Source organism: Notolepis coatsorum, assembly GCF_963971535.1.
Source record: "Notolepis coatsorum genome assembly, chromosome: 15".
In the NCBI taxonomy this organism is placed as follows: domain Eukaryota; kingdom Metazoa; phylum Chordata; class Actinopteri; order Aulopiformes; family Paralepididae; genus Notolepis; species Notolepis coatsorum.
The window spans coordinates 4132178-4157170 of NC_140179.1; the positions used below are offsets into that span (position 1 = coordinate 4132178).

The 24993-nt window shown below is 43.6% G+C and overlaps 2 protein-coding genes across 2 annotated transcripts in view; both read left to right on the forward strand.

The window, feature by feature from the left end:
- LOC311241633 (histone-lysine N-methyltransferase PRDM9-like) overlaps window positions 1-13612 on the forward strand; it is a gene marked incomplete at its 5' end in the record, with an annotated part of 35969 nt that extends 22357 nt beyond the window's left edge. Inside the window, 7 exons of the mRNA XM_084330509.1 lie at window positions 4795-4925; window positions 7105-7248; window positions 8169-8236; window positions 8371-8561; window positions 9062-9279; window positions 10595-11366; window positions 13299-13612. Of these exons, the coding sequence (XP_084186635.1) occupies window positions 4795-4925; window positions 7105-7248; window positions 8169-8236; window positions 8371-8561; window positions 9062-9279; window positions 10595-11366; window positions 13299-13348 (1574 nt within the window). The 3' untranslated portion in view covers window positions 13349-13612. The remainder of the gene's footprint in view (window positions 1-4794; window positions 4926-7104; window positions 7249-8168; window positions 8237-8370; window positions 8562-9061; window positions 9280-10594; window positions 11367-13298) is intronic.
- Window positions 13613-21111: 7499 nt separating this feature from the next.
- Window positions 21112-24993, forward strand: part of LOC311241634 (histone-lysine N-methyltransferase PRDM7-like) — a gene marked incomplete at its 5' end in the record, with an annotated part of 37006 nt that continues 33124 nt past the window's right edge. The window contains 2 exons of the mRNA XM_084330510.1: window positions 21112-21141; window positions 22234-22351. Of these exons, the coding sequence (XP_084186636.1) occupies window positions 21112-21141; window positions 22234-22351 (148 nt within the window). The remainder of the gene's footprint in view (window positions 21142-22233; window positions 22352-24993) is intronic.

Genomic DNA, 24993 nt, shown 5'->3' on the forward strand with positions numbered 1-24993 from the left:
ACAGCTATCGGCTAGAATAGAATAGAAATACTTTTATTATCCAGAGGGAAATTTTGCTAGTTCAATGATATAGCATAACAAACGTTCTATATATTTCCTGTTATTCTGACCAGCTCTGTTAGTCGGTTACCTTATGGCGGGTTCTTAGCTAAATCTTACCAAGATTTCAAGCTCTGATCATAGTATACATCTAGGTGGTGTTGCACCAAAATGATTAGCTTCTAATTGTCCAGATATACTGTAACACACTGCATGTACATTATGCTATAAATTCTGTTGTGAAGGATGACAAACGGTTAAAATATTTAAACTTTTATCTTTTTCCTCCTTTTTACGTTTTTTCTCCCCTCCCACTGTTAGTCGTTGTGCCAATTCCCCAGTCCCCTTCCTGGTCGATCGGAGACCATCACATGCTTCCTCCGACACATGTGTACCCAGCCCAGCACTTATTTTCACCTGGCAGCGCGGACTCTCACTGAGAGTGCAGGCATTAAAGCGTTCCGTCTTGGGACGGATATCCGTCCATTTGATTTGGAGATTCCGTCATTTGATTCGGAGTCGTGACTGATTTTAACCTGAGCCAATCGGAGGCGTCAAATATAATTTTTTTCCCCTACCGCGGCCGCACCAAGCAGTCATTTGCAAGCAATCGGCAAATTCTCAGGCAAATGCAACCAACCAGAAGGCGAGATTGTTCTGAGTTTACAGCCCTTTCACCCACCTCCGCTGTGCTCAGCACCAATGGGAAGCGCCCATTTTCTTTGAGTTTCTGAAACTCCGCCATTGCTCTCTAGCGCAGGGGTAGGCAACCCTAGGCACGCGTGCCTGCATAGGCACGCAGGGGCATTTTCATAGGCACAGGGGGCAGCATAAAAAAATTTAAATAAAAAAAGAATATATATATATATTTTTTTGCTTTGAAATATTATAGTGAAATATTTTGCACTGTTGTCGCATTTATCTTGTTGAAATCCTCCCACATGTTCTTTTTACTACCACATATTTAATTGAGACCCTTTATTTGTTTATTGTTTCAATTTAGCTGGAAATACATTGCTACATCATTCAGTAACATTTGCAGAGCCTTATAACAAAAACATTATTACGGTCACCATTGTGACCAGTGGGATTAATCAACAAATTGTATTATTTATTTGTCTATTTCATTGAACATTGCACATGTTAAAAGCCTTTTTTTTTTACTCAAAATGTGAGTATTACCAAGTCAACTTGTGTTCTTAAAACAATGACAATAAACATAGTTTTATTAGGTTGAAATAATGTGGTTGTGTACTTATTTTTCTGTTAACTTATTATGGATTGAAAACTGAAAACCTTAATGCACAGTAACTGAACTCAATATTTTTTAGTTCTGGTAACTTATTATTATTTATTTTTTTACAGTAGTCTTGCGATCAATCAAAACTTATTTACACGATATACCTCACATTCACCCTCCATTCACATCCTGGTGTTCTCCTGGTGTTCTCCATTAGGCCTGTAGGTGGAGCTATGACAGCCCACGTACAGTACACACACCGATGGTGTGTGATGTGTCCAAAAATGAATGCGCAAATGTGAGTGAAATGGTCGCACTGTATGCAGCTGTTTGTCTGCATTGCATTCCCCCCCCCAACTCAGATTTAGGGTTGATACAACCATCATAATAATATTGTTAATAATAACAATAACAATAATGATGTAATAATGCAAAAATTATCATTAACACTTTGACTGCCAGGGGGCGTCTTTAGACGTCTTTGCTGGCCATGCTAAAGTTGCCGGGGGACGCTGTACGTCGTCTTTATATCAATATTTCAAAAATCTGCGATCGGATTCATAATGTCCCTCCGCTGGCCTGAGATTCACCAGCAGGACCCACTGAGCTCTCTGGCGGTTCAGGAGCGCCATCTGGTGGCCGATCGGCGCAAGCGCTTAACAGGAAGCGCAGTAGAGGTTGTGCTAGATGTCCGTATTGCTTCCGGCCACTCGGGATAGGTTCCGGCACTCTAGCTCGTCACTCTACATAGCGATCGATTGCCAATAACTCGATAAACAACATGATTTGGACGTATATACCATTATACAAGCTGGAGATGGACCGGGTAATAATATATCCCATAATGATAAAATTTCTACTCGACGATGATCGCCCAACGGCGCGCGGAGACTGGGGTGAGTTTCAGCGTGTAACGTTACCGTCTTCGATAATAACTGATATTATCAACATTTGACCCACATTAGATGATTGGTATAACGCTGCCCACGGAATTATAAACGCCCCCTCGCCCATCCGGTCAACATCAGATGACGTGTAGTAACTTCTAGAAGTACGTCTAGTTGGAATTTTTTATATCGCGCTGATTGCCATCAAACTGTATTTCATCATCAATATAATGCATTTGGGGCTATATATCACGTTCTGGAGAAAGCTGCAGAAAGAGATGAAAACATACTTATACATTAGACCATACTTTACTATGAATATGTGAATGAAAAAGTTTAACGTTGCTACACAATGAACAATACATATAGGACTTTGAATGGGCCCTAATAATGGCAATGTAGCAATAGAATTTAAAAAGTTATAGCCCTGCAAAGAAGGGGACTTTCTCCATAGACAAATAGCGCTGGCAATCTATGGTATATCATTAATTTAACCTTAGGCAACCAAAGTGTTAAAAAGACCTGATTATGAGAAAAAAAATTACGATGCATGGAATATTGTTGAGGCACACTAGTTACAACTATATTTCAAACAGGCACTCCATGTCAAAAAGGTTGCTGACCCCTGCTCTAGCGTCTAGCTCTACTCGCGAGTTAACTTGACTCATCAACAACATGCGGAAACTTTTACGAGACCGTAAGTTCATTTGACTTATTCTAGTCTAAAGAAACATATATATTACTATTGCTATTGATAAATCTAGGTAACGTCAATGCCACAAAACTAATGCCTTTTGTTAATCGGAACGTTATTTACGCGACAAGCAGTGTGTTGTTGGTGGTGTTTTGTGTGTGCTTGCGCCGCTCGCTTTCTGATAAATGTATGAATGTTGATAAATCTAGGTAACGTTAATGCCACAAAACGAATTACTTTGTTAATCCGAAAGTTATTTGCGTTATCAATTGTTTTTAAGCTCAATAAACGTCTTTCTCCCATTTGTCCGGGAGATCTCTGGGTAACAGTACTGTATATTTGCATATCATGTCACAAATGTATGTCATGTATGTCACTATGAATTGAAAATGGGGGACCCTGATGTAAACAAGACTAACGTCTTTCTCTGGTCTGCATCCCCTTAACAATTGTGTGTATTGAGCTGTACTGTATTGTACCCATTTTGCAATCTGTTAAATATTGATTGATTGTTATTAACAGATTGCAGAATGGGTACAATACAGTACAGCTCAATACACACAATTGTTAAGGGGATGCAGACCAGAGAAAGACTTTCGTCTTGTTTACATCAGGGTCCCCCATTTTCAATTCATCATAACATATATGACACACATGACATACAGATAGACAATACTGCTACATCTATACATTTATGACATACCAGATTTACAAATACAGTAGCCTATTGTTTGTGATACAAAAATTGTCTAAAAAGAGTATATATATTTGACGAAGAAACTGTACATTGGAGGTGGGTGGGATGGGGGGGGGGTTGTAACTGTACATTGGATTATCGACAACCTTACTTGGTCCCAAGGAGAGGGTCTCGTGTATTAAATAAAGTTTTCATTCATTCACTCTGGATCTTGTAAATCCAGTAGCAATACACACAATTGTTAAGGGGATGCAGACTAGAGAAAGGCGTTTGTCTTGTTTACATCATCAGGGTCCCCCATTTTCAATTCATAGTGACATTTATGACATACACAACATGCATGACATCATGACATACATGCCTTACAGGTATATAGTACTGTTACATTTGTCACATATACGATATGCAAATATACAGTACTGTTACCCAGAGATCCTAACAGTAAATATATACATATGATGAGGAGGAGACTGTACATTAGGAGGGGGTGAGTGGGTCGTAAAAAAATATATACAAACGGTGGGGAGGAGACTGTCCATTGTTGTTGTGGCATAATTGCGAAACGTGTTTAGTCCCTTGTTTGTATGATAACAAGCCGTTTAGTTCATGGTTCAAAGTAATGGGAAAAGGGTGCTAGCTCGCCATCAATCAGAAGCTAGCCACAAGACTTGCATTATTTCACGCTCTCCAGCACACAGCCTCCCTGCCTGGCACAACAACCACAACAGTAGGGTCTATAGTCACAGTCAGGACAGTAGGCTCCCTTAAAACGCTAACGCTATTAAAAAAAAATACAGTGGAGGTTAAAATAAGAATATGACTTGGCCAGAAAAAAAGCAGTCGGGAGAATTTTTTTTGCTTTAATCCCTGAGAGTGTAACGTGTGGAAGGTCACACTACCTCTCCTAGATCCTTCCCTCGCTGCGCAGGCGCCCCGAGCGAACTGTAGAAGTCGCTGTCCACAACGACCCAGACCCACCCACCGGCTTCCCACCCTCTAACACTGCCAATTGTGTTAGTGTGACGGCCGGCCAAGCCGGGAGCAACGCTGTCGGCTGGGTTCGATACCAGTGTCTCTTGCGTTGGTGACGAGTGCCACCCAGCCACGCTAAAATATTTTAACTTTTTTGACGGCAATGCGGCAATCCTTTAATATTTGTGTATGTATGTATTGACGGACTATCTCTCTCTCTTATGTCTCGGTCTCTTCTCCACGTTCTCTCTCTGTCTGTGTGTAGACTGCTACGGCTGTGAGGAGTTCTTCCTGTTTGAGTGTGTTGTCCACGGCCCTCCTGTCTTCTACCCTGACGTGGAGGTGGCTCCAGGAGAGGCACACAGAGCCAAGAAGACTCTCCCGCCACACTTCAAGGTATTGTTTCCTTTAGATCAGTGTTTCTCAACTGGTGGGTCGCGACCCAAAAGTGGGTCGCGGGGCCATTTTGAGTGGGTCGCGGATGTCTGTTAAAAAAATTAAAAAGTAATTATAAATTTTTTTTAAACTTTTTTTTTTGCACCACCTATCTTTGTGAAAGTGGCTTCTCAGCTCTGGTCCAGCTGAAGACTGAGCAGAGGAACAGATTGGACATTGAGCACGACCTCAGAGTTGCTTGGTCTACCATCACCCCAGACTTTGAGACTCTTGTCAGGAGCAAACAACATCCCCAGTTATCCCATTAGTTCCCTGTCATGTTAAGCTAACAAGTCTGCTAAGAAGCATATATTATTTATTATTATTATTATTTTATTTCATTGTGTTTTTAGCCCTAGTTGCACTTTTGTTGCAACCCCAGTTATCCCATTAGTTCCCCCATTTTGTGTTGGGTCCCGAGGCTAGACCAGTTGAGAACCACTGCTTTAGATTATCTTTAGGTAAATTGCAGTAAACACAAACTACATTTTCTGGTATCTCTTCTAGGGCTGCAAGATTTTGGGAAATAATCGAATTGCGATTTTTCTCACAGATATTGCGATTAAATTTGCGATTATAATTAAAAAAAAAAAAAAAAAAAAGCAGCCCCACAGAGTTTTATTGTAAAATGCGGCTTGCATCTGGCCTACGCGGTGGGTCTTTTCGGGACACCGAGCCTGAAAATGTTTCTTTTTACCTGGGAATTGATACCGGTACCCAACGGTACTTTTTTTCTTTTTGTACTTTACTCTCCCTCACTGAAGTCTAAACTTCACAACACACAATCTAAAACCCCTTACCTCCCTCTCCCAAACCGATCTTGTATCTCAATGGGAGTTCCTGGTTAAATAATGTAAAATAAAAAATTTAATTGCAGGCCTGGCGATTTGATAATTGCATCATTCCAAATTTCGATTCAAAATCGATTAATGTGTTAAGCCATGTTACTGACCAGACACTCTGTCGTGTTACTGACCAGACACTCTGTCCTGTTACTGACCAGACACTGTCGTGTTACTGACCAGACACTCAGCCATGTTACTGACCACTTGACTCACCCACCAGTTACTATGACATTGTTTATCATTGCATAAAATTTATCTATGTATGTACCGTAAATCCTCAAATATAGGACGGGTCTTCTATTTACCTCAGCTGCAAAGAGCACCAGGCCTTTATTAGAGAGAGGCTTATATAAGAGGCAGGCCTTAATTTCTAAAAATGACACTCATGGACATAATCCCTTCATTTTCAGACTTTTATTGCATTATTTTTATTTTTTTAATACGTAGATTGTCTGTCTACATTTATTTAGACTAGCATTGGTATTTAAATATTGAGTGCAGTTGAGTAATTGTGGGATTAACGTAATTCACACATTGAAGTTGGAACTGTCTATACTAGGTTGTGGGGTCCGGGGACGGTTTAGCGTGTGGTACCTTCTCGACTTCCTCCGTCGAATCGAGTTGTTTACATGCAGTAGCTTTAGCTACTAACGCTGTCATAGCATCATGATCTCTAATGTGTCAACTGGACAACGCCAGCCTCTCCTGCCAACGCCATATAGACGGCGAACGTTAACGGTTGCAAACGAAGTCAACGTCGTCCAGCTGACGCCACATATCTAGATATTATGACAACGTTAGCTAGCGCTAAAGCTAACCAGAGGGAAACGTTAATGTACGGTAGTCGGTGTAGCGGGAGGCAGCGCTTGATTTCTATTGGCAAGAGTTTATCTCATTCTATATCACGGCACGAAAAATAAAATAAAAACTTTTTTTGCGACCTTATAATAGAAACCGGCCTGTGTTTGTCTAAATGCATCAAACCCCCTGGCCATTATGAGAGGCCCCTCCTTTATCGGAGGTCCCTCCTCTATTTGAGGATTTACGGTAGTCTATGTTTAATAATTTCCTTTATTTAATGTTTTTTGTACCTTTTTTTTTAATATCCTTGAATCTCAACAGCACGGTCTGTTTTTTGTAAGCTTGGTATCATTGTAATTAATGATTTCCAGAGATCTAAAATAAAGGTGTCTTTTTTTCTTTTTTTTTATTATCTCGACCCATCTGAACAATGATAACATTCCATTGTATCTCAACCTGTCTGTTGGTGTGTCTTCCTGTCTGTGTCTGTCCAGGTGAAGAGGTCTGGAATACCAGGAGCGGGTCTTGGTGTGTTCTACTCTGGGAACACGGAGCTTCCTATAGGATCACACTTCGGCCCATATGAAGGAGACAAGGCTGAGGAGGAGGAGGCTACCAAGAGCGGCTACTCGTGGGTGGTCAGTAGGGAGGGAGGGAGGGAGTGGGTGAGGGAGTCTGTGTGTAGAGCTGCTGCGGTAATGATTTTTTGATAGTGAAGCAATTCAAACTGTTGTGGTAATCGCCATTTAAAAAAAAAAGAAAAAAAAACATACCTCTTTATCCCTGAAGCATAGCTGTTCACCTCCATTTACAGTAAAAACGCATCTCGTAGTTGCAAAGCACGTTCTGGGTGCTGCACGTTCTCCGATCGGAACGTTAACTGTGCTGCAGACGAGTGAAGGACTTTCGAACACATGGTGTGAAGAAAATAGGCTACACAATTATTATAATGATTATTATTATTTACAAAATAGCATTGAGTTTATTTCAGATCACATAACGCAACAATTGGAACGTAAACAATAGGCCTAATGAACGGAAGAAAACACAGCAGGGATGCGGTGCGTGACGTGATTGGCTTACTGCGGTAATGCTGTAACCATGGCAGCTCTATGTGTCACGAACAGTCTTTGGAAATAATGTGTCTGAAAGTGCTTGATCCCCCCACCCTCATCAAAGTGCTTGATCCCCCCACCCTCATCAAAGTGCTTGATCCCCCCCACCCTCATCAAAGTGCTTGATCCCCCCCCCCACCCTCATCAAAGGTTGACACATTGGCAACATGAGATGACCCAAGTGCTCTTTTGTATGGAGTCTAGGGCTGACCTTCGAATAATTTTTTTTGGAATTCGAAGCTTCGGGGCCGATATTCGATTTTAATTTGAAGCTTCAAAAAAATATCTATTACAAATCTTTTATTTTAATTTTTTATGTTGTGGGACTTGTACAGCACTTTGTCAGTGCTGTAAAGTTTAAACCTTTTTAAATCTTAGACAAACGAAACACTGCTTGAATGATGTCTGTGTGAAATGTGGTGAACGTCTTGTCTCTCTATCAGATCTACAGGGACAAACGCAGGGACGACTACATCGACGCCAAAAGAGAGACTCACTCTAATTGGATGAGGTAGGAAACTCTGCTGTGTTAAAGGTACAGATTATGATGATCAATTACAGTAGTAGCAGTAATCCATCTCTCTCTGTCTCTCTCTCTCTCTCTGTCTCTCTCTCTCTCTCTCTCTCTCTCCCTCTCTCTCTCAGGTACGTGAACTGTGCCCGTAACGAGGAGGAACAGAACCTGGTAGCGTTCCAACACCGTGGCCTGATCTTCTACCGGTCTTGGTGTCGTGTGGCTCCAGGAGAGGAGCTGCTGGTGTGGTACGGGGACGAGTACGCCGCACACCTGGGCATCACCTTCGATGCACTTTGGCACAGGAAGAGTTCTACTGAAGGTAATCTGTCTGTATGTATTACTATTAGGGCTGTCTTAAATACTTGGAAGCTTTGTTCGATGGGCATGGGCTTCGAATATGAAAATAAAATTTGAATATATTTATTAAAAGAAAATATATATATATTTATAAAAATAAATTGTGCAAAATCAACTCTGCCTGATCAAATTAAGCTTTGAATTAAAATCGAATCTTGGCCCCGAAGCTTCGAATTCCAAAAAATAATTCGAAGGTCAGCCCTAGTCTGACCCTATGTGTGCATGTACATATCCTTACGTCTATTCATCTGATTTGGGGTGTAACACATCAGAGATCTGTAAATCACATGGTTCCTTTGCCAGTCTGGAATAATATAGACCCCACCAACAAAAATCCTAATGTCTGTCGTAGTTGTATTGATTCATTGCACATAATTGCCATTACTCATCTGACTTCGCTCCTAATCTGCTCTCTTTCTCTGTCTCCATCTCCCTGTATCTCTCTCTCTCTCTCTCTCTCAGGGGTGAAGACCCAGTCTCCAGTGTTTCCATGTCCTGCTGAGTGTCAGTACTGCTTCACCTCGGAGATCTTCCTCCACAAGCACCTGAAGAGGATCCATAACGATCTGTACTTCGAGCTGCTGACAAGTGGACAGATCCGCACAGAGAGGTTCCTCCCCTCCACAGCCTCTCAACCGGGCACTTCCTCTGGGACCCTGTCTGCCCCGCCCCCCTGCCAGGTAATGAAATGAAAGAAGGTCATTAGTCAAATAGTATCTGCAATTCATTTAAAGTGTTTGTTTCATCCTGTTTGGAGCACCAGGTATGTGGGCTTTACAACGCAGGACAATACAATACAACCATGACTAGGAATCTGACTAGTTTACCAGTATAACTTTCAGCTTACTGACAATATCTGAAATATTGTGATCATAATCACCGGCAGTTATCTGGTCCAGGTCCATCATCTGTGGCTTTGTTTCTCTACATGGAACACTGTCAGCTGGCTACTTTCACTATGTGTGTCCACTAGTCTCTTTCAGAGATATTTCTTTCCTGTTGTTTTAAGATGTTACCCACTCTGCCCCTAGTGGTGAGCAGGAGACATAGTCTTCAGCAGTCTGACCCCTCCTTGTGTTCTGCTCCTAGCAGTCTGTCCCCTCCTTGTGTTCTGCTCCTAGCAGTCTGTCCCCTCCTTGTGTTCTGCTCCTAGCAGTCTGTCCCCTCCTTGTGTTCTGCTCCTAGCAGTCTGACCCCTCCTTGTGTTCTGCTCCTAGCAGTCTGACCCCTCCTTGTGTTCTGCTCCTAGCAGTCTGACCCCTCCTTGTGTTCTGCTCCTAGCAGTCTGTCCCCTCCTTGTGTTCTGCTCCTAGCAGTCTGTCCCCTCCTTGTGTTCTGCTCCTAGCAGTCTGTCCCCTCCTTGTGTTCTGCTCCTAGCAGTCTGACCCCTCCGCATGTAGCTTTTCTCCAACGCATCGTCGTTCCCGTTTTGCGCTCTGATTGGCTGCTGACCTACGCTAGTACGCCCCCCTCGCTATAGCGTAGCAGGAGGACGGACGCTGAACTTATGGACACGACAATAGTAGTAGTTATAAGACGCTGTTGTTAGCTTACATGCTAACGGCAATGGGATCGACCATAGCATTCGCGTTGTATACACAATATGTACAACGTTACAAGCTCAAACACCTTATAACTACTACTACACGCGTCCCCTCCTTGTGTTCTGCTCCTAGCAGTCTGTCCCCTCCTTGTGTTCTGCTCCTAGCAGCCTGTCCCCTCCTTGTGTTCTGCTCCTAGCAGCCTGACCCCTCCTTGTGTTCTGCTCCTAGCAGTCTGACCCCTCCTTGTGTTCTGCTCCTAGCAGCCTGACCCCTCCTTGTGTTCTGCTCCTAGCAGCCTGACCCCTCCTTGTGTTCTGCTCCTAGCAGTCTGACCCCTCCTTGTGTTCTGCTCCTAGAAGTCTGACCCCTCCTTGTGTTCTGCTCCTAGCAGTCTGACCCCTCCTTGTTTTCTGCTCCTAGCAGTCTGACCCCTCCTTGTTTTCTGTTCCAGCTGACCCACACAGGAGAGAAGCCCCACCGGTGTGAGCAGTGTGGGAGGGGCTTCAGTACGTTAGGAAGCCTGAAGAGACACCTTCTGACCCACACAGGAGAGAAGCCCCACCGGTGTGAGCAGTGTGGGAGGAGCTTCAGTCTGTTGGCTACCTTCAACAGACACCTTCTGACCCACACTGGAGAGAAGCCCCACCAGTGTGAGGAGTGTGGGAGGAGTTTCAGTCAGTTGGGTACCCTCAAGGACCACCAGAGGATCCACACTGGAGAGAAGCCCTACCACTGCCAACAGTGTGGGAGGAGTTTCACTCAGTTGGGTACCCTCAAGGCCCACCAGCTGACCCACACTGGAGAGAAGCCCTACCAGTGTCTCCAGTGTGGGAGGAGTTTCACTCTGTCACGTACCCTCAAGGCCCACCAGCTGACCCACACTGGAGAGAAGCCCTACCAGTGTGACCAGTGTGACGAGTGTGGGAGGAGCTTCAGTCAGTTGGGTACCCTCAAGGACCACCAGAGGATCCACACTGGAGAGAAGCCCTACCACTGCCAACAGTGTGGGAGGAGTTTCACTCAGTTGGGTACCTTCAAGAACCACCAGAGGATCCACACTGGAGAGAAGCCCTACCACTGCCAACAGTGTGGGAGGAGCTTCAGTCGGTGGGGTACTTTGAAGAGACACCTTCTGACCCACACTGGAGAGAAGCCCTACCAGTGTCTCCAGTGTGGGAGGAGTTTCATCCAGTCTAACAATCTGAAGAAACACAAGTGTGAAGGTGAGTGCTCACACCTCTAGGTTCTGTATGATATATATACATAATCAGAATCATATTTAAGACATATTTAAGACTTTTTAAGGCCTAAAATTCTGTTCAATTTAAGACTTTAGGACCCTGCATAAAAGCAGGGTTCGCACAAGGTCCTTGAAGTGCTTAAAATATATATATATATATATATATATATATATAAAAAGTCGAGGCCTGGAATTCCTTGAAAACAGCCCATTTTTTAACAAGGTACTTAACACTTTCAGTGCCCAGCAGGGGGCGCACATTTAGTGCTTGAATGCCCACCATCCACTTCAATGTTAACGTTAATATCGCCTAATCTGTTTTAAATTATGGCTATGTGTCTAATCTGCCCGTCGCTTATCAATGACATTTCCAGTCAACATTGTCGAAGTGGATTGTTTTTTTTATCGGTTCATTTCCGTTTTATAGCATTTTGAAAAGCCCTCGTTTTCAAGGGGGGAAAAAAAGAATCCCTGATAAACGCCCTGATACTGTAATATTCTAGAATGTTGTAATTTTTCGGCCTATTTATGAATCGTTTTCAAATAAACGATAGTATATGTGTACGTATGCACGCTGGTGCCGCAAGCTGTAAATCTATTCTCTTAGTTCCTGATCACTCGCACAGTCAAAACAGCCATATCACATATAGGGGGAAAGCTTATATCTCCGTGAAAACGGGTCTGCTTATCCTAAGACTGGTAAAATAGATTCATTACCTGAGATCAGATGGTATCCAAATGGATTATTCCAATTCCTGATCGCCATTCTAAAAATCTATCCTTTTATTGATCCAATGCGTATACTGTAAAACACATTACACGCTGTGCTGAGGGTCCAGAATGAATCTGATCGGCTCCGGTTACATGCGTGAGAAGTAAAATGTGGATTCAGATTTTTTTTTTTTTCATCCATTTTCATTGAGTCCAATCCAAAAGGGTGCATTACCATCTGGGAGACGATAGGGGGTGCTTTTTTCACATCTGAGCGCCTGGTAGGGCAGGCTTACCAACGGTAGACTCGGTTGATGAAATATGAATTCAGATCGCTAATAGAAAAAAATTAACAAGAATTCTCGTGATGGGCATTCAAAGTGTTAAAGTCCTTTAAATTCAAATCAACCATTCGCATTGAAGGTTTTGTTCATCCATGATAAAAATGTTCAAGACATTTTATTTATTTTAATTTAAAGTCTAACCAATTGTCGGAAATTGGTTTTAAGCCATAAATATTGGATCAGATATTTTTTTTTATAAAAAAAAAAAAATGCATTTAAAAGTTAATTGAATTGAATTGTTATCTGGCTGCAAGCTAGCCTAGCTTAGCACGAATGAATAGAAGCAGATACTGACCATTAGCCTAGCATAAAACTCAGTGAGAGGTGTTTTGGCCAACAGCTGGGCTAGTTGGTCCATATCCGCTTCCATTCATTTGTGCTAAGCTAGGCTAGCTTGCAGCCGGATAGCTTTCTACCGAACGCACAGAGAGGAAATGTATATCTATCTTCTTGTCTGACTCTGGAGAAGACTAAGCGCATTTCCTATAATCTTGGCGTGGTCCTTTAATATGCATGACATGTAGCTTATTAACCATTCAAAGGGCATTTCCTGTTTCATGTCTACTATAATGGTAAAGGGCTGCATTTATATAACAGCTTTTATCCAAAGCGCTTTACGATTTGTTGCTCACATTTTACCCGTTCACTCACACATTCACACACCGACGGCGGAGGCGACCACGCAAGGTGCCAACCTGCTCATCGGGTTAGTTAGGGGTTAAGTGTCTTGCTCAAGGACACTTCGACACACTGCCCGGGAGGTGCGGGAATCGAACCGTGAACCTCCGGATCTACCTCCTGAGCCACTGTCGCTCACTCACCTGGCTATTGTGTGTGTGTTTGTGTTTGTGTGCGTCCAGGACGTGGACCTGAGGAAGACGGTGGACCGAGAGCGACGACTTCCACCTGACCACCAGGGGGCGTACAGCCTCTACATCCACCTGACCACCAGGGGGCGTACAGCTACCTACCTTCCACCTGACCACCAGGGGGCTCACAGCCTCTAGATCCACCTGACCACCAGGGGGCGTACAGCCTCTACATCCACCTGACCACCAGGGGGCGTACAGCTACCTACCTTCCACCTGACCACCAGGGGGCTCACAGCCTCTACATCCACCTGACCACCAGGGGGCCTACAGCCTCTACTTCCACCTGACCACCAGGGGGCGTACAGCCTCTACTTCCACCTGACCACCAGGGGGCCTACAGCCTCTACTTCCACCTGACCACCAGGGGGCCTACAGCCTCTACTTCCACCTGACCACCAGGGGGCGTACAGCCTCTACTTCCACCTGACCACCAGGGGGCCTACAGCCTCTACATCCACCTGACCACCAGGGGGCCTACAGCCTCTACTTCCACCTGACCACCAGGGGGCGTACAGCCTCTACTTCCACCTGACCACCAGGGGGCGTACAGCCTCTACTTCCACCTGACCACCAGGGGGTGTACAGCCTCTACTTCCACCTGACCACCAGGGGGCGTACAGCTACCTACCTTCCACCTGACCACCAGGGGGCGTGGGTGCGTACAGCCACTACTTCCACCTGACCACCAGGGGGCGTACAGCCACTACTTCCACCTGACCATCACCAACGACAACTTGGACAAGGCCTTCGAGACGCTACAGGCTGCCGTGGACAGACTGTGCTCTGAGCCCCAGTGGATCCCATCAACTGGGTGTGCTGAGCGACCCGTGACCCCATGGCCGACCTCTCTTAACACATTGAGTGCCACACCCCTTCCGGGAAGTGACCACTTCCGTGCCGCCCATTAACCCCATGTAAACGTAGTTGTAGTTTGTAGAACTAAACCTATATTTTATAGTATCGCTATGGGTCTAATAACACCCTGTAAGCGTTAGAGGGAACAGTCCACATTCATTCGTGCGTCATCTCGCGTCGTCCAGACTCCATGGGCAATCTGCGCATGTGCATGCGGAATAGGTGCTTTAAAATGGGCTTTTTCTCTGCCGATTTAGTTCTGATCGATTAGGAATGGGTCACGCCGTGTTCAGGAGAGTGAGGCGCATAAACGTCTATTCGATCATGTCTCTAGCACCCCCACAGCCGTATCGGCAACCACTTACATCGCGGCTCTCGTCCACATTCATTCATATGCTCCCCCCGCTATCTCCTCCCCGATTTCAATGTAACGCGGAGGTGTAGTGGTCTATACATGCTTTCCTCCGACGCATGTGCAGCCAGCCGGCAGCCAGCCTGGCCGCGCAGGTTCTCACCGGGAGAGTGTGGAAGGTCGCACTACCTCTCCAGATCCTACCCTTGCTGAGCAGGCGCCCCGACCGAACTGTAGGGGTCGCTGTCCACAACGCCCAGGACCCACCCACGGCTCCCCTCCCCCTAACTCAGCCAAACGAGTTAGTATAGCGATCAGCCCGAGCCAAGGCAATGCTGACTGTTCTGAAGGATCAGATTAAACCGAATATGTATATTTATTTATATATATATATTTAATTGTATTTGTATATCGTCTGATATCCCCTGTATATTCCTTGTACAATATGCATTGAATATCCCTTTAGTCTACTGAACAGCCCATAATAGTTTTCATTCTACCATTGGACGAGACCTTGGCGCCAGGTCGCCATACCCCCCTGGTCCAGTTCAATCGTACCGCCTAACATGTCCTGGCAAGCCCCGGTTCCGCGTAGGAATACGTCTACCGAACCACGAATGGTACTATTTGTTCATAGCGCGTATATATATTGCGCTAGTAAAGTAGAACTTTCTTTAGTCCAGTTCTTTACCCTCCAACAGAGTGACAGACGCAAAAGCCTCCCCACGAAGCACGTGTGGTGTAGTAAGGCCGATTTGGCCCAGTATAGGCATTGAGACATCGTGTATATTAATATTTGAATAGTCATAGTTGGCACTATATCTTCGAGTTGGACGGATTCTATTAAGCTAATAATAGTCTATTTATATATAGTGCCTCGTGCGGTTAGAGTTCTATAGTTATCAGTACCCCCATCGTTCCTGGCGTTATCTGGACGCTTATCCAGGTTGGGCCGACCCCATGTGAGGCTTGCATCCGAGGAGCTCCGGGCCAAGAGCGACTGGATCTGTATATTGGATTACTCTACCCGGACGCCGGCTAGCCTTCCACGGCTTGGATTATGCTTTGAGTGCTTTGATTATTCCATGGATAAAGGCCAACACTGCGGTGTGTTGGAATTACCCCCCGGAGAGGACGCCAGGTGAGACGACGCTCTACACCAGTGAGGTCGCCTCACGTCTCTCCGTTGTGGACCGGCCGATACCGTCCACAGAGGGTCCAGCTGTATTCGTCTGCGGATCGAGGATCTGTGGGCACTGTGTCTAAGACGTTGGACTCTCCCAAGATACCGTCGGCCAGATGGGATACCGCCAGCGACTTCTCTAACCCCCCCCCCCTCCTACTGTCCTACAACCAGCGGGAGCCCCCACCCCCCCCTTAGTGTATCCAGCTATAATCATTTAAGTACTATCGCTATTGTTTCCTAAATATTCCAGGTTGTATACTTGCTTCCTGCGCAATCAGAGATTGGACTTTCAATGTTGACTTACCTACGAATACTCATTTGCCATAAAAGTGCATTTCCATATTTCAAATCATAAATGTAATTAAGTGATCGTTGTATATACCCTTTGCTATATATTAAACCTTCGATTTGGTACATTTGTGTTGGATCCGTTTCATCAGGTGGGAAAGTGTTCATCATATTCATATCTAGTACTGGATGGCCAGAAGTTAAAGTACATGAGGTAGTGGTATTAAATATCATATCTAACCATACAGTCAGGGAATTGTACCCCTCAGTTACACTGACTCTCCGGGAGTCGAGACCGCAGCCTCTTGCATTGGTGACGAGCACAATCTCCCCTATGCCACCTGACCGCCCGTGCGTGAGTTTAAATATAATTAAAAAAAATCACAAACCCATCAGACAAATCAAAATGGTACAAACACATCACACAACAACACATACTAAAGAAAACCACTACGTATACATGCTGAATATCACGTTGGGGACTCGGTACACAACAACAACAACCATACATACATTATTATATAAAATATATATATCTCTCCACCTAGTGGAGTAACTGGGTATATATATCCAACGGGCCATATACATTATTCGTACATTCCTCCCCTTAGTTTAGTAACTAGTTATATATCCAACAGATCCTATACATATATTCATACACAAATATACACATGCATACACACATCCACTCACTGACATATACACACACACTGCCCTACAAGGCAAAACGCATCGACCTCATCAAGTGAGTGAGTTACTGGGCTTAGTGACTTAATGACGTCGCCAGTCATATAGATGCGCGTCACATCCAAACATGTCAGCAGACAACCTCTGGCTTCTTGGTTTGTATTAATGAGATTCTATTGGAACCAAAGTTTTCTCCTGTTGTGCCGTTTCACCCGTTCATTTTGCTGAATTCAGAGCAATTGCCATTGATTTTTATTAAGTGTCACAGGACCAGAGGTTTGGGCTGCTGGTGACTTAACCCATTCCATCACCAGGTCCTATTCAGGGTCCAACATGGGCAGCATATGGGCTAAGAGTATGTAGTAAATATTTCAGTGTAACTAAAGGACTGTGACTATTTATAAGGGGGGGGGGGGGTGTATGCTGGACAATCAAGCTTCTTTACACAAGTGAATGTTGGCAGGTAAACGAGCACCAGTGCCTTATGTGCCTTCTTTATTTTCATCTCATAAAATGCCAAAAAATAACATGAAGGATGGACAAAGATGTTTTCAAGGACAGTGTGCATCTACACCCTCTGCTAGCGTTTATCTGATGTGCCGTTCGACTGTGAAGACAGGAGAATCGGTAGGGAAACAAACATGTGATCCTATAGGCGGGAATTCAAATCCAGCGGTGCATGTTGTGTGCCAGCCACCTTTCCAAAAAGGTTTATTACAAAGTAATAAAACAAAACAGTAATGTGCTTGCAACCATATAAAGACACGGTCAGGATAATAGATTACCTGGACTAGTTAGAATGATGTCAGGATAATAGATTACCTGGACTAGTTAGAATGATGTCAGGATAATAGATTACCTGGACTAGTTAGAATGATGTCAGGATAATAGATTACCTGGACTAGTTAGAATGATGTCAGGATAATAGATTACCTGGACTAGTTAGAATGATGTCAGGATAATAGATTACCTGGACTAGTTAGAATGATGTCAGGATAATAGATTACCTCGACTAGTTAGAATGATGTCAGGATAATAGATTACCTGGACTAGTTAGAATGATGTCAGGATAATAGATTACCTGGACTAGTTAGAATGATGTCAGGATAATAGATTACCTGGACTAGTTAGAATGATGTCAGGATAATAGATTACCTGGACTAGTTAGAATGATGTCAGGATAATAGATTACCTCGACTAGTTAGAATGATGTCAAACAGGTGAATCGTTTACAAAATTGCTCTATTTATTGTCAAATGTGTTGATCAATTTATCCTATCCCATTGCTAAGAGTTACTCTTTTCAGGGTGTCTAAAAAGTTGCCTTTGCTTCAATGTTGTGTTTACGATGTTTTGGTTAGAATTAGCTATTTGCTATTGAAAGTCAATGGAGCTACAAATAATACAAAAAAAGCCACATGCATAGGTGCTGCCCTTATGCCCGTAACCTAACTATCACTTTCAATTGTACCTATAATGATAGTTGCTGATATTTGAATGTCTATTTTCGTAATAAAGATAATTGTGTAAGTCTTGTCTGTCTTTTGTCCTCCCGGGCGTGCTTCATGCATCCTCCACTAATATATTTAACATCTATGGTAAATAACGTGTAATTTGATTTCAATATAACTTTTTATGCGATATGCAGTAAATGTATTCAAAGTTTATTAAAGTCCCTTTGTTCATTCCTGTGGCTACAGCTCCATAGAAAATCTATTGAATTCCTGGGAATTATGTACATGAGACACTTGACTGAGCGACTACTGAAAACTGACATACTGGTTTCACCAAGTACTGCGTTAACTCTTTTAGTGACTTAATAGTAAACATTTTTAGTAACATGCACACACTCTTGATCAATCAAACTGTTCAAGGGGGAACGCCACCCACTTCCAAGTTTACATTATGTTCTTCCTGTGCCCCAGGACGGTGCAGTCAGTATTTGTTAACGTGCATCATTCTCTCTTAAGTCTAGACATCGGAGAGGGAATGATGTAACGCGAATGTAAAATCTGGGGCTGCTGCAGACGAGGAATGGGGCTCCCGATTTTTCGAGGCCATGAAATGTTTGTGTGAGCTCTTACAACACCCAAGTGACATTTTAATTCTGGTTCAGACCTTCTACATGTAGCAATGCTAGAATATATCTAATTTTGGTGTAAGCTCACCAACATTTATTAACTTTTTACAAATGAGAGAAATGCATCTTGCATCATCTATCTGATAAACTTTAAAACTGCACTCGCGTGACGTGTGTACATGATGTGTACAAACAATAGCCTATTATACAAACACATCTTTGCTGTTGCATATCAATCCTTGTATGACAATTCCTGTCAATAAAAATATCCAATCATGATGGTTTTTCTTTAGCAGGGTTGAGGGTTGAAAACATGACTGATTACCTTTTTCTCTTCATAATATTCATATTTTTAATTTTTATAATAAATAAAGTTGTAATACTTCAAGATCACATTTCACTAACACACAAGGAATATGACAAACAGTTTTTGACAGTTTGGAAGAGAAAGCCAGTGTGCATAAAAAAATTATTTGGAAAAAAGCTTTCGCGTACCAATTTCCGAGAGGAGAATCAAGTCAAGTAAAGACTTTTATTTGTCACGGCATACAAGCATACAGTGAAATGCGGGGGGTCTTGCCCGCAACGATTGTGCAATAATACAATAATAAGAATCCAATAGGATGAGAATAAGACATTTGTGCAATAATACAAGTAATAATAAGACATAACAGGTATATGTACATGACGTTTACAAAAAGCATGGTAAGACATGCTAAGGCCCTGCGATAGTGCAATACACTGTTAGCTACGGATGAGGACCTGTTGCAGAGGTCTTTATTCGGCATGCAACGACACTCAATGTTTTAGCGGTACACACAGCGGTTAGTTTTTTTAGCACACACACCGGAACACACGCATGCATTGTCTCTTTAGAATCGCCGATGCGATTCGTCTCTGCGATTAACCCATCCCGTCGTCCTTCCCCCCCCAAGGGCAGCCGGGAGCAGACAGGCGTCAACGTGAGCCGCGCCAGGGGACCAATCCAAGTGCTCCTGTCCGTCTTCGTCAAGGACGCCACAGCGTTAGCGATCTGTTGTTGTGCATGTTTTTCCATTGGGTTTATCTTATCGGGGGGGAAACCCTTGCGAGCACGGGGAGAACATGCAAACTCCACACAGAAGGGCCTGGGAGATACCCCACCTGGGTACCTGGCATCATGGAAACCTGGTCCCCAAGCGGGAATCGAACCCTGGACCTTCTTGCTGTGAGGCGACAGTGTTAACCACTACACCACCGTGCCGCCCATGAGGCACTGGGTCTTAAGTACACTACTATACAATGCTATACTATACAATCTACAGTTATACTATGTGTCCTTATGGTAGCTTGCTATCCATCTGTTTACTATACAAGAACCACTCCCGTTCTTGTTTTTAAAGTGACCTTTCATCATTCAAGTGGCCATTGAGTGAGCATGTGTGTGTGTGTTCATGCTAAAGTGACTGCTAGTGTGTGAGCGTATACATTGTGTGTGTGTGTGTGCTCATGTGTGTGGAGAGTTCAGTGTTCAAGACTGATGGCCTGGGGGAAGAAGCTGAGCCGAAGTCTCTGTCCTAGTTGCTGGTGTTCGCAGGCGTTTGCCTGACCGCAGCAGCTTGAACAGGCTGTTGTTGGGGTGGTGAGGGTCTTTCATTATTCTGCAGGCTCTGGATTTGCACCTCTTGTTATATAAGACCTGCAGGGGTGGTAGTGCAATACCCGCACCACTCTCTGTAGGGCCTTCTTGTCCTGTGCCATGCTGTTTCCATACCAGGCAGGCAGTGATGTTTCCAGTCAAGATGCTCTCTACAGCTCCGGAGTAGAAGGACTGCAGTAGGCACAGCACTCGACTGGTTTTCCTCCTAGCTCACTGACAGACATCAATTCATCTCCCTCTCCGGCCACACTTCTTCCCACTCCTCAGTCACACAGGGGGGTCCCCCAAGGCTCAGTCCTCGGCCCCCTGCTCTTCATCTGCTACATTCTCCCCCTTGGTCACATCATTCGTAAATACAACCTCAACTTCCACTGCTACGCTGACGACACCCAAATATACATCAGCACACAATCCCTTCACAACCCACCCCTCAGTCACATTGAGTCCTGCATTTCCGAACTCCAAACCTGGTGGACTAGCTGGAGGGAACCAGGCAGAGCTTAATGCTTTTAATTTTGTATTTATGTGAACTATATGTATGTTTGTTGTCGCCCTCCTTGGGTGGGATGGGGTGGGGTTAGGCCGGGGATAGTAATGGGGAAGGAAATGGAAGATGTACAATTTGAAAGTATAACTGGAATGTACACATTTGCATAAATTCTTCCAATAAAAAAAGAGAAACCAAAAAAAATAAAAATAACAAGCTAATGACAAAATGATCCGGCCTAAAGCTGTTTCCTACATGGTATGGCCTGCTGTCTCCTCAAGGTGGCACCAGAGTGCTCCAGATGATCAAAACTGACGAACTCAAAGTCCCATGATGCAACATCAATCGGCACCTGATCAATTGCACCTGCGCGCTAAACAAACTCCTTTTGGATCAACGTGTCCGTCTCTGACAATGGTGAGACTTTTCTGTCCCCTTCCTAATCCACGTGAATCTAATCAATTGTGTGCTGTAAATGGGGTATTCTCGTATCCGAAGCCTTTATGGTGTATTAGTCTATCAGACCCGTACAGTATTCATGATGATTTTGTGATTGAATCTCGAAGTATAACGAATTAACGATATCTTCATATAATGGCCTCCGCCCATATTACGACTGCACTCCTGGTAATAATGGCGGCCCGTCTTGGTTACTTCTTTACATTTTAACCCCATCATGTCGACACACAGTATGTAATTTAAGATCTTGTGACTAGTTGTAGTGTACAGTTGTTTGAAAATAGATTTAACCGTTTTTCTTTTCTGTGAGTACATTGGTTAGCTTAGCCATCATTGGGGCAGGGGTTGTAGTACACGCTGTAGCTTGTACTATTCTAACTGGCGTGTGATGTGTGCCACCGACGCTGGTTTTGAATTGTTTGTTTTATAAGGAGGTCTTAACAATTTAATGCTCTTTACCTGCTGCAATTCGAAACTGGCCCCCGTAAATTACCAAACCCCCCCCTTCCTCCCACCCCCTTCCTAATACACTAGTACAGTTTCCTCCCCCTCGTATGTATATATTTTCTGTTAGGATCTCTGTATATTTGCATTATGTCACAAATGTAACAGTACTGTGTACCTTGTCATAAATGTCATGATATATATCTATGTTGCGTATGTCATAAATGTCATTATGAATTGAAAATGGGGGACCCTGATGTAAACAAGACTAAAGTCTTTCTCTGGTCTGCATCCCCTTAACATTCTGCAATCTGTTAATAAAGTTTTCAATCAATCAAACCTCACTCCCTCACACACACTCTTTCCCTATGTCTCACACAAACACATTCCCTCTCTTTCTGTCACTCATGCATTCTCCCTTTCTCTCTCCCCCTCTCCTTGTGGAAGGATTTTGAAGATATCCGGCGATACTTCTCCGTGACAGAGTGGACCGGCCTCGGTGAAGCGGAAAAGAAGCGCTACCGCAGAATAAAGGAGAACCATCTTTTTCTGAAATCTATGAAAGGTATTAATAGTTGTTGTAGTAACAATATTATTATAGGTATTAATGGTAGTAATATTTGTTGTAGTAACAGTATTAGTTGTTGTAACTCCTTCAAGCACTGCAGACACAAGTGGTTTCCTTTCGACGGGTTTATTAAAGGCTTGGTCCTCCAATCCACCGTGAAAACTCGTTGGCTGCATGCTACATAAAAAAGGGGTCTTGTTCTTCTGTTCTTGGTAACAGTCTTAGTGGTACACTACACATAGTCGTACACTCTTCGAATCTAGAGAGCCTGTACAACTCGTCTCACCATTCCTGCCGCTGCAGGTGTCTTAATGAGTCCCAGTCTCCCAACATCCCTGCCGCTTGCTCGCAGGTGTCTTAATCAGACCCAAATGTAACAACACAACAGCAGCCTAACGGGACACCACATATGACCAGACGTCAAAATGAATATATTATAAATTGTAGCAAATTAAATAATAAAGAAAATAAGAAATGAAACATAAATACATTCTCAAATATTACACTTACAAACTGAAATAACATAAATGATGAAACCATATAATGGCCACAGTTACACTCCCACCAAATCGCACACACGTGGGATTTCTCTGAACATAATTTGGTTATCTTCTAAATTAAATATTTCTTGTGGTCATTCAGCCGCTAGTTGTGCCCCTCCTGGGGACTTGTAAGTCGCCCTGTATAAAAGCGTCAGCTAACTGACTAAATGTAAATATCATTATTAACATAAATTTTAGGCAAAACATTAAATTAGTCTGCTTCGAGTAGCGTTATAACCTTCTGTACAGGTATCAAGGAACACTTTTAGTTATAGGTTTACCTTTTAAGGTGGTGTCACTCACCAGCAATTTCATTTCTCACCCTACCATCTGACCCTGTGTATGGCCCTTAAACATAGACAGGTAAGTAAGAGATCATATATTTTGAGATCCTTCCTTCCTTCTTTAACATGGATCGGACCAACGCAGTCTATGCCAGCGTAAGTGAAGGGTGGAGTTGCTTCCGATCTTGTGGTAAGTCACCCCCTCTTTGTCCTTCAGTACATCTTCTGTACTTTCTACACTTGACACATTCCGAGAATCTCTGTAGGCGATCCAATGATGATCCGTTTTCCTTTGCTTTAGTGTTGCACACAAAAGCCTTGTGGAGTTCAGGATCATCTTCCTTAATTTCTCCCACCTTGAGTTCTCTGACAGGTCGTTTTTTCTTCTTTTTTCTTTTTCCTTTTCTCTTCTTTTCCTTTCCTTTGAATGGTAACGGCATGTCGTAGTGACCATTGTTCTTTTGCGTGATGGTCTCTCTCACCTTCGACAGGCACTTGACATGTTCTTGAGACACAGGGTCATGTTCTCCAGTTCTTTCTGAGAAGTCTGATTCAAGAACTCTTATGTCTGAGGGAGTCATTTCTTTTACTTGTGTTCGGCTCACATAGTGTACTTCAGTCTTGAGATTAACAGAACGTTTCACACCTGCTGTTACTCGTCTCAATACTATGCGATGGCTGATTCCGATGTCGTCGCCGTAGTCTACGCAGGGATTCCCATGGCCAACAATACTCCATCCAAGGTCTGTACGCTGTGCATAAGGCTGACTTTCTTCGCCAGACACAACTTCCCTTGGAAGCAGGGCTTGTGAGCAGTCGTACCCAATGAGCAGACCTACTTTACAGTCCTGCATAGGTGCAATCTTTCCTTGGAGGTGCTCTAGATGGGACCACGCTTTTGCAGTTCCATCTGTTGGTATGTGTGTTCTGTTGGCTGGAATGAAATCCCGAGTATAGACTGGTGGTAACAATATCTTCTTACCAGAGTAAAAGCCACGGATTTGTAAGTTGTCTATTCTTTCAGAGCTTACTGCTGTGGTTCTTGAGGTCATAGTAGAGAGCTTGACTTTGACCTTGACTTTGGTTGCTTCCAACGCTTCTGCTACTTCCCTTATAACAAAGGTTGTGTCGCTTTGAGAATCCAACAGAGCGTAAACAAGGACTTCTTGTGTTGGTTGAGTCGTGGATGAAAGCCACACAGGAATTATTGCAGTTGTTTGTGTGTTAGCTTCATGAAGTATTACTCTATGTGAAGTAGAGTTTGTGGTTGTTTCTTTGCATTGTGTCGATTGAGGTCTTTCTTTGTACCATTGTTGACTTGTACTTGGCTTGTCTTCATTTAGCTTGGCTTGTGGTGGTCTTTGTCCTTCTTTGGCTCGCTCCTCATGCAGACATGTAGGATGTTGCTTGTGGCACACGTCGCACACATTCCTACTGTTGCAGCTCTTTGAGTAGTGACCAGACTTGAGACAACCAAAGCATAGCTTTTCAGCTTGAACAAATTTGATTCTGTCTGTAACAGGTATCTCCATGAACTTCCTGCATTTATGCAAAGTATGCCCGTACTTCTCACAGAAAATGCATGTTATGATGACAGTCTTTTCATTGGAACATGTGGTCAGTGCCTTTGCTTCAAAGCTTTGATATCTTGGGCTTTTTGGTTTTTCAGTCTCACCTTGTTTTAGTGACTGTAGTGATGTAACAGGGTTGCAGGCAATTTTCGCTTCTCTTGTTAGAAACTTTACAAATTGGCTGAAGGAGGGGAATTGGTTACGCTCTTCTTCTTCTTGGATAACCATCCTGTTCCATCTCG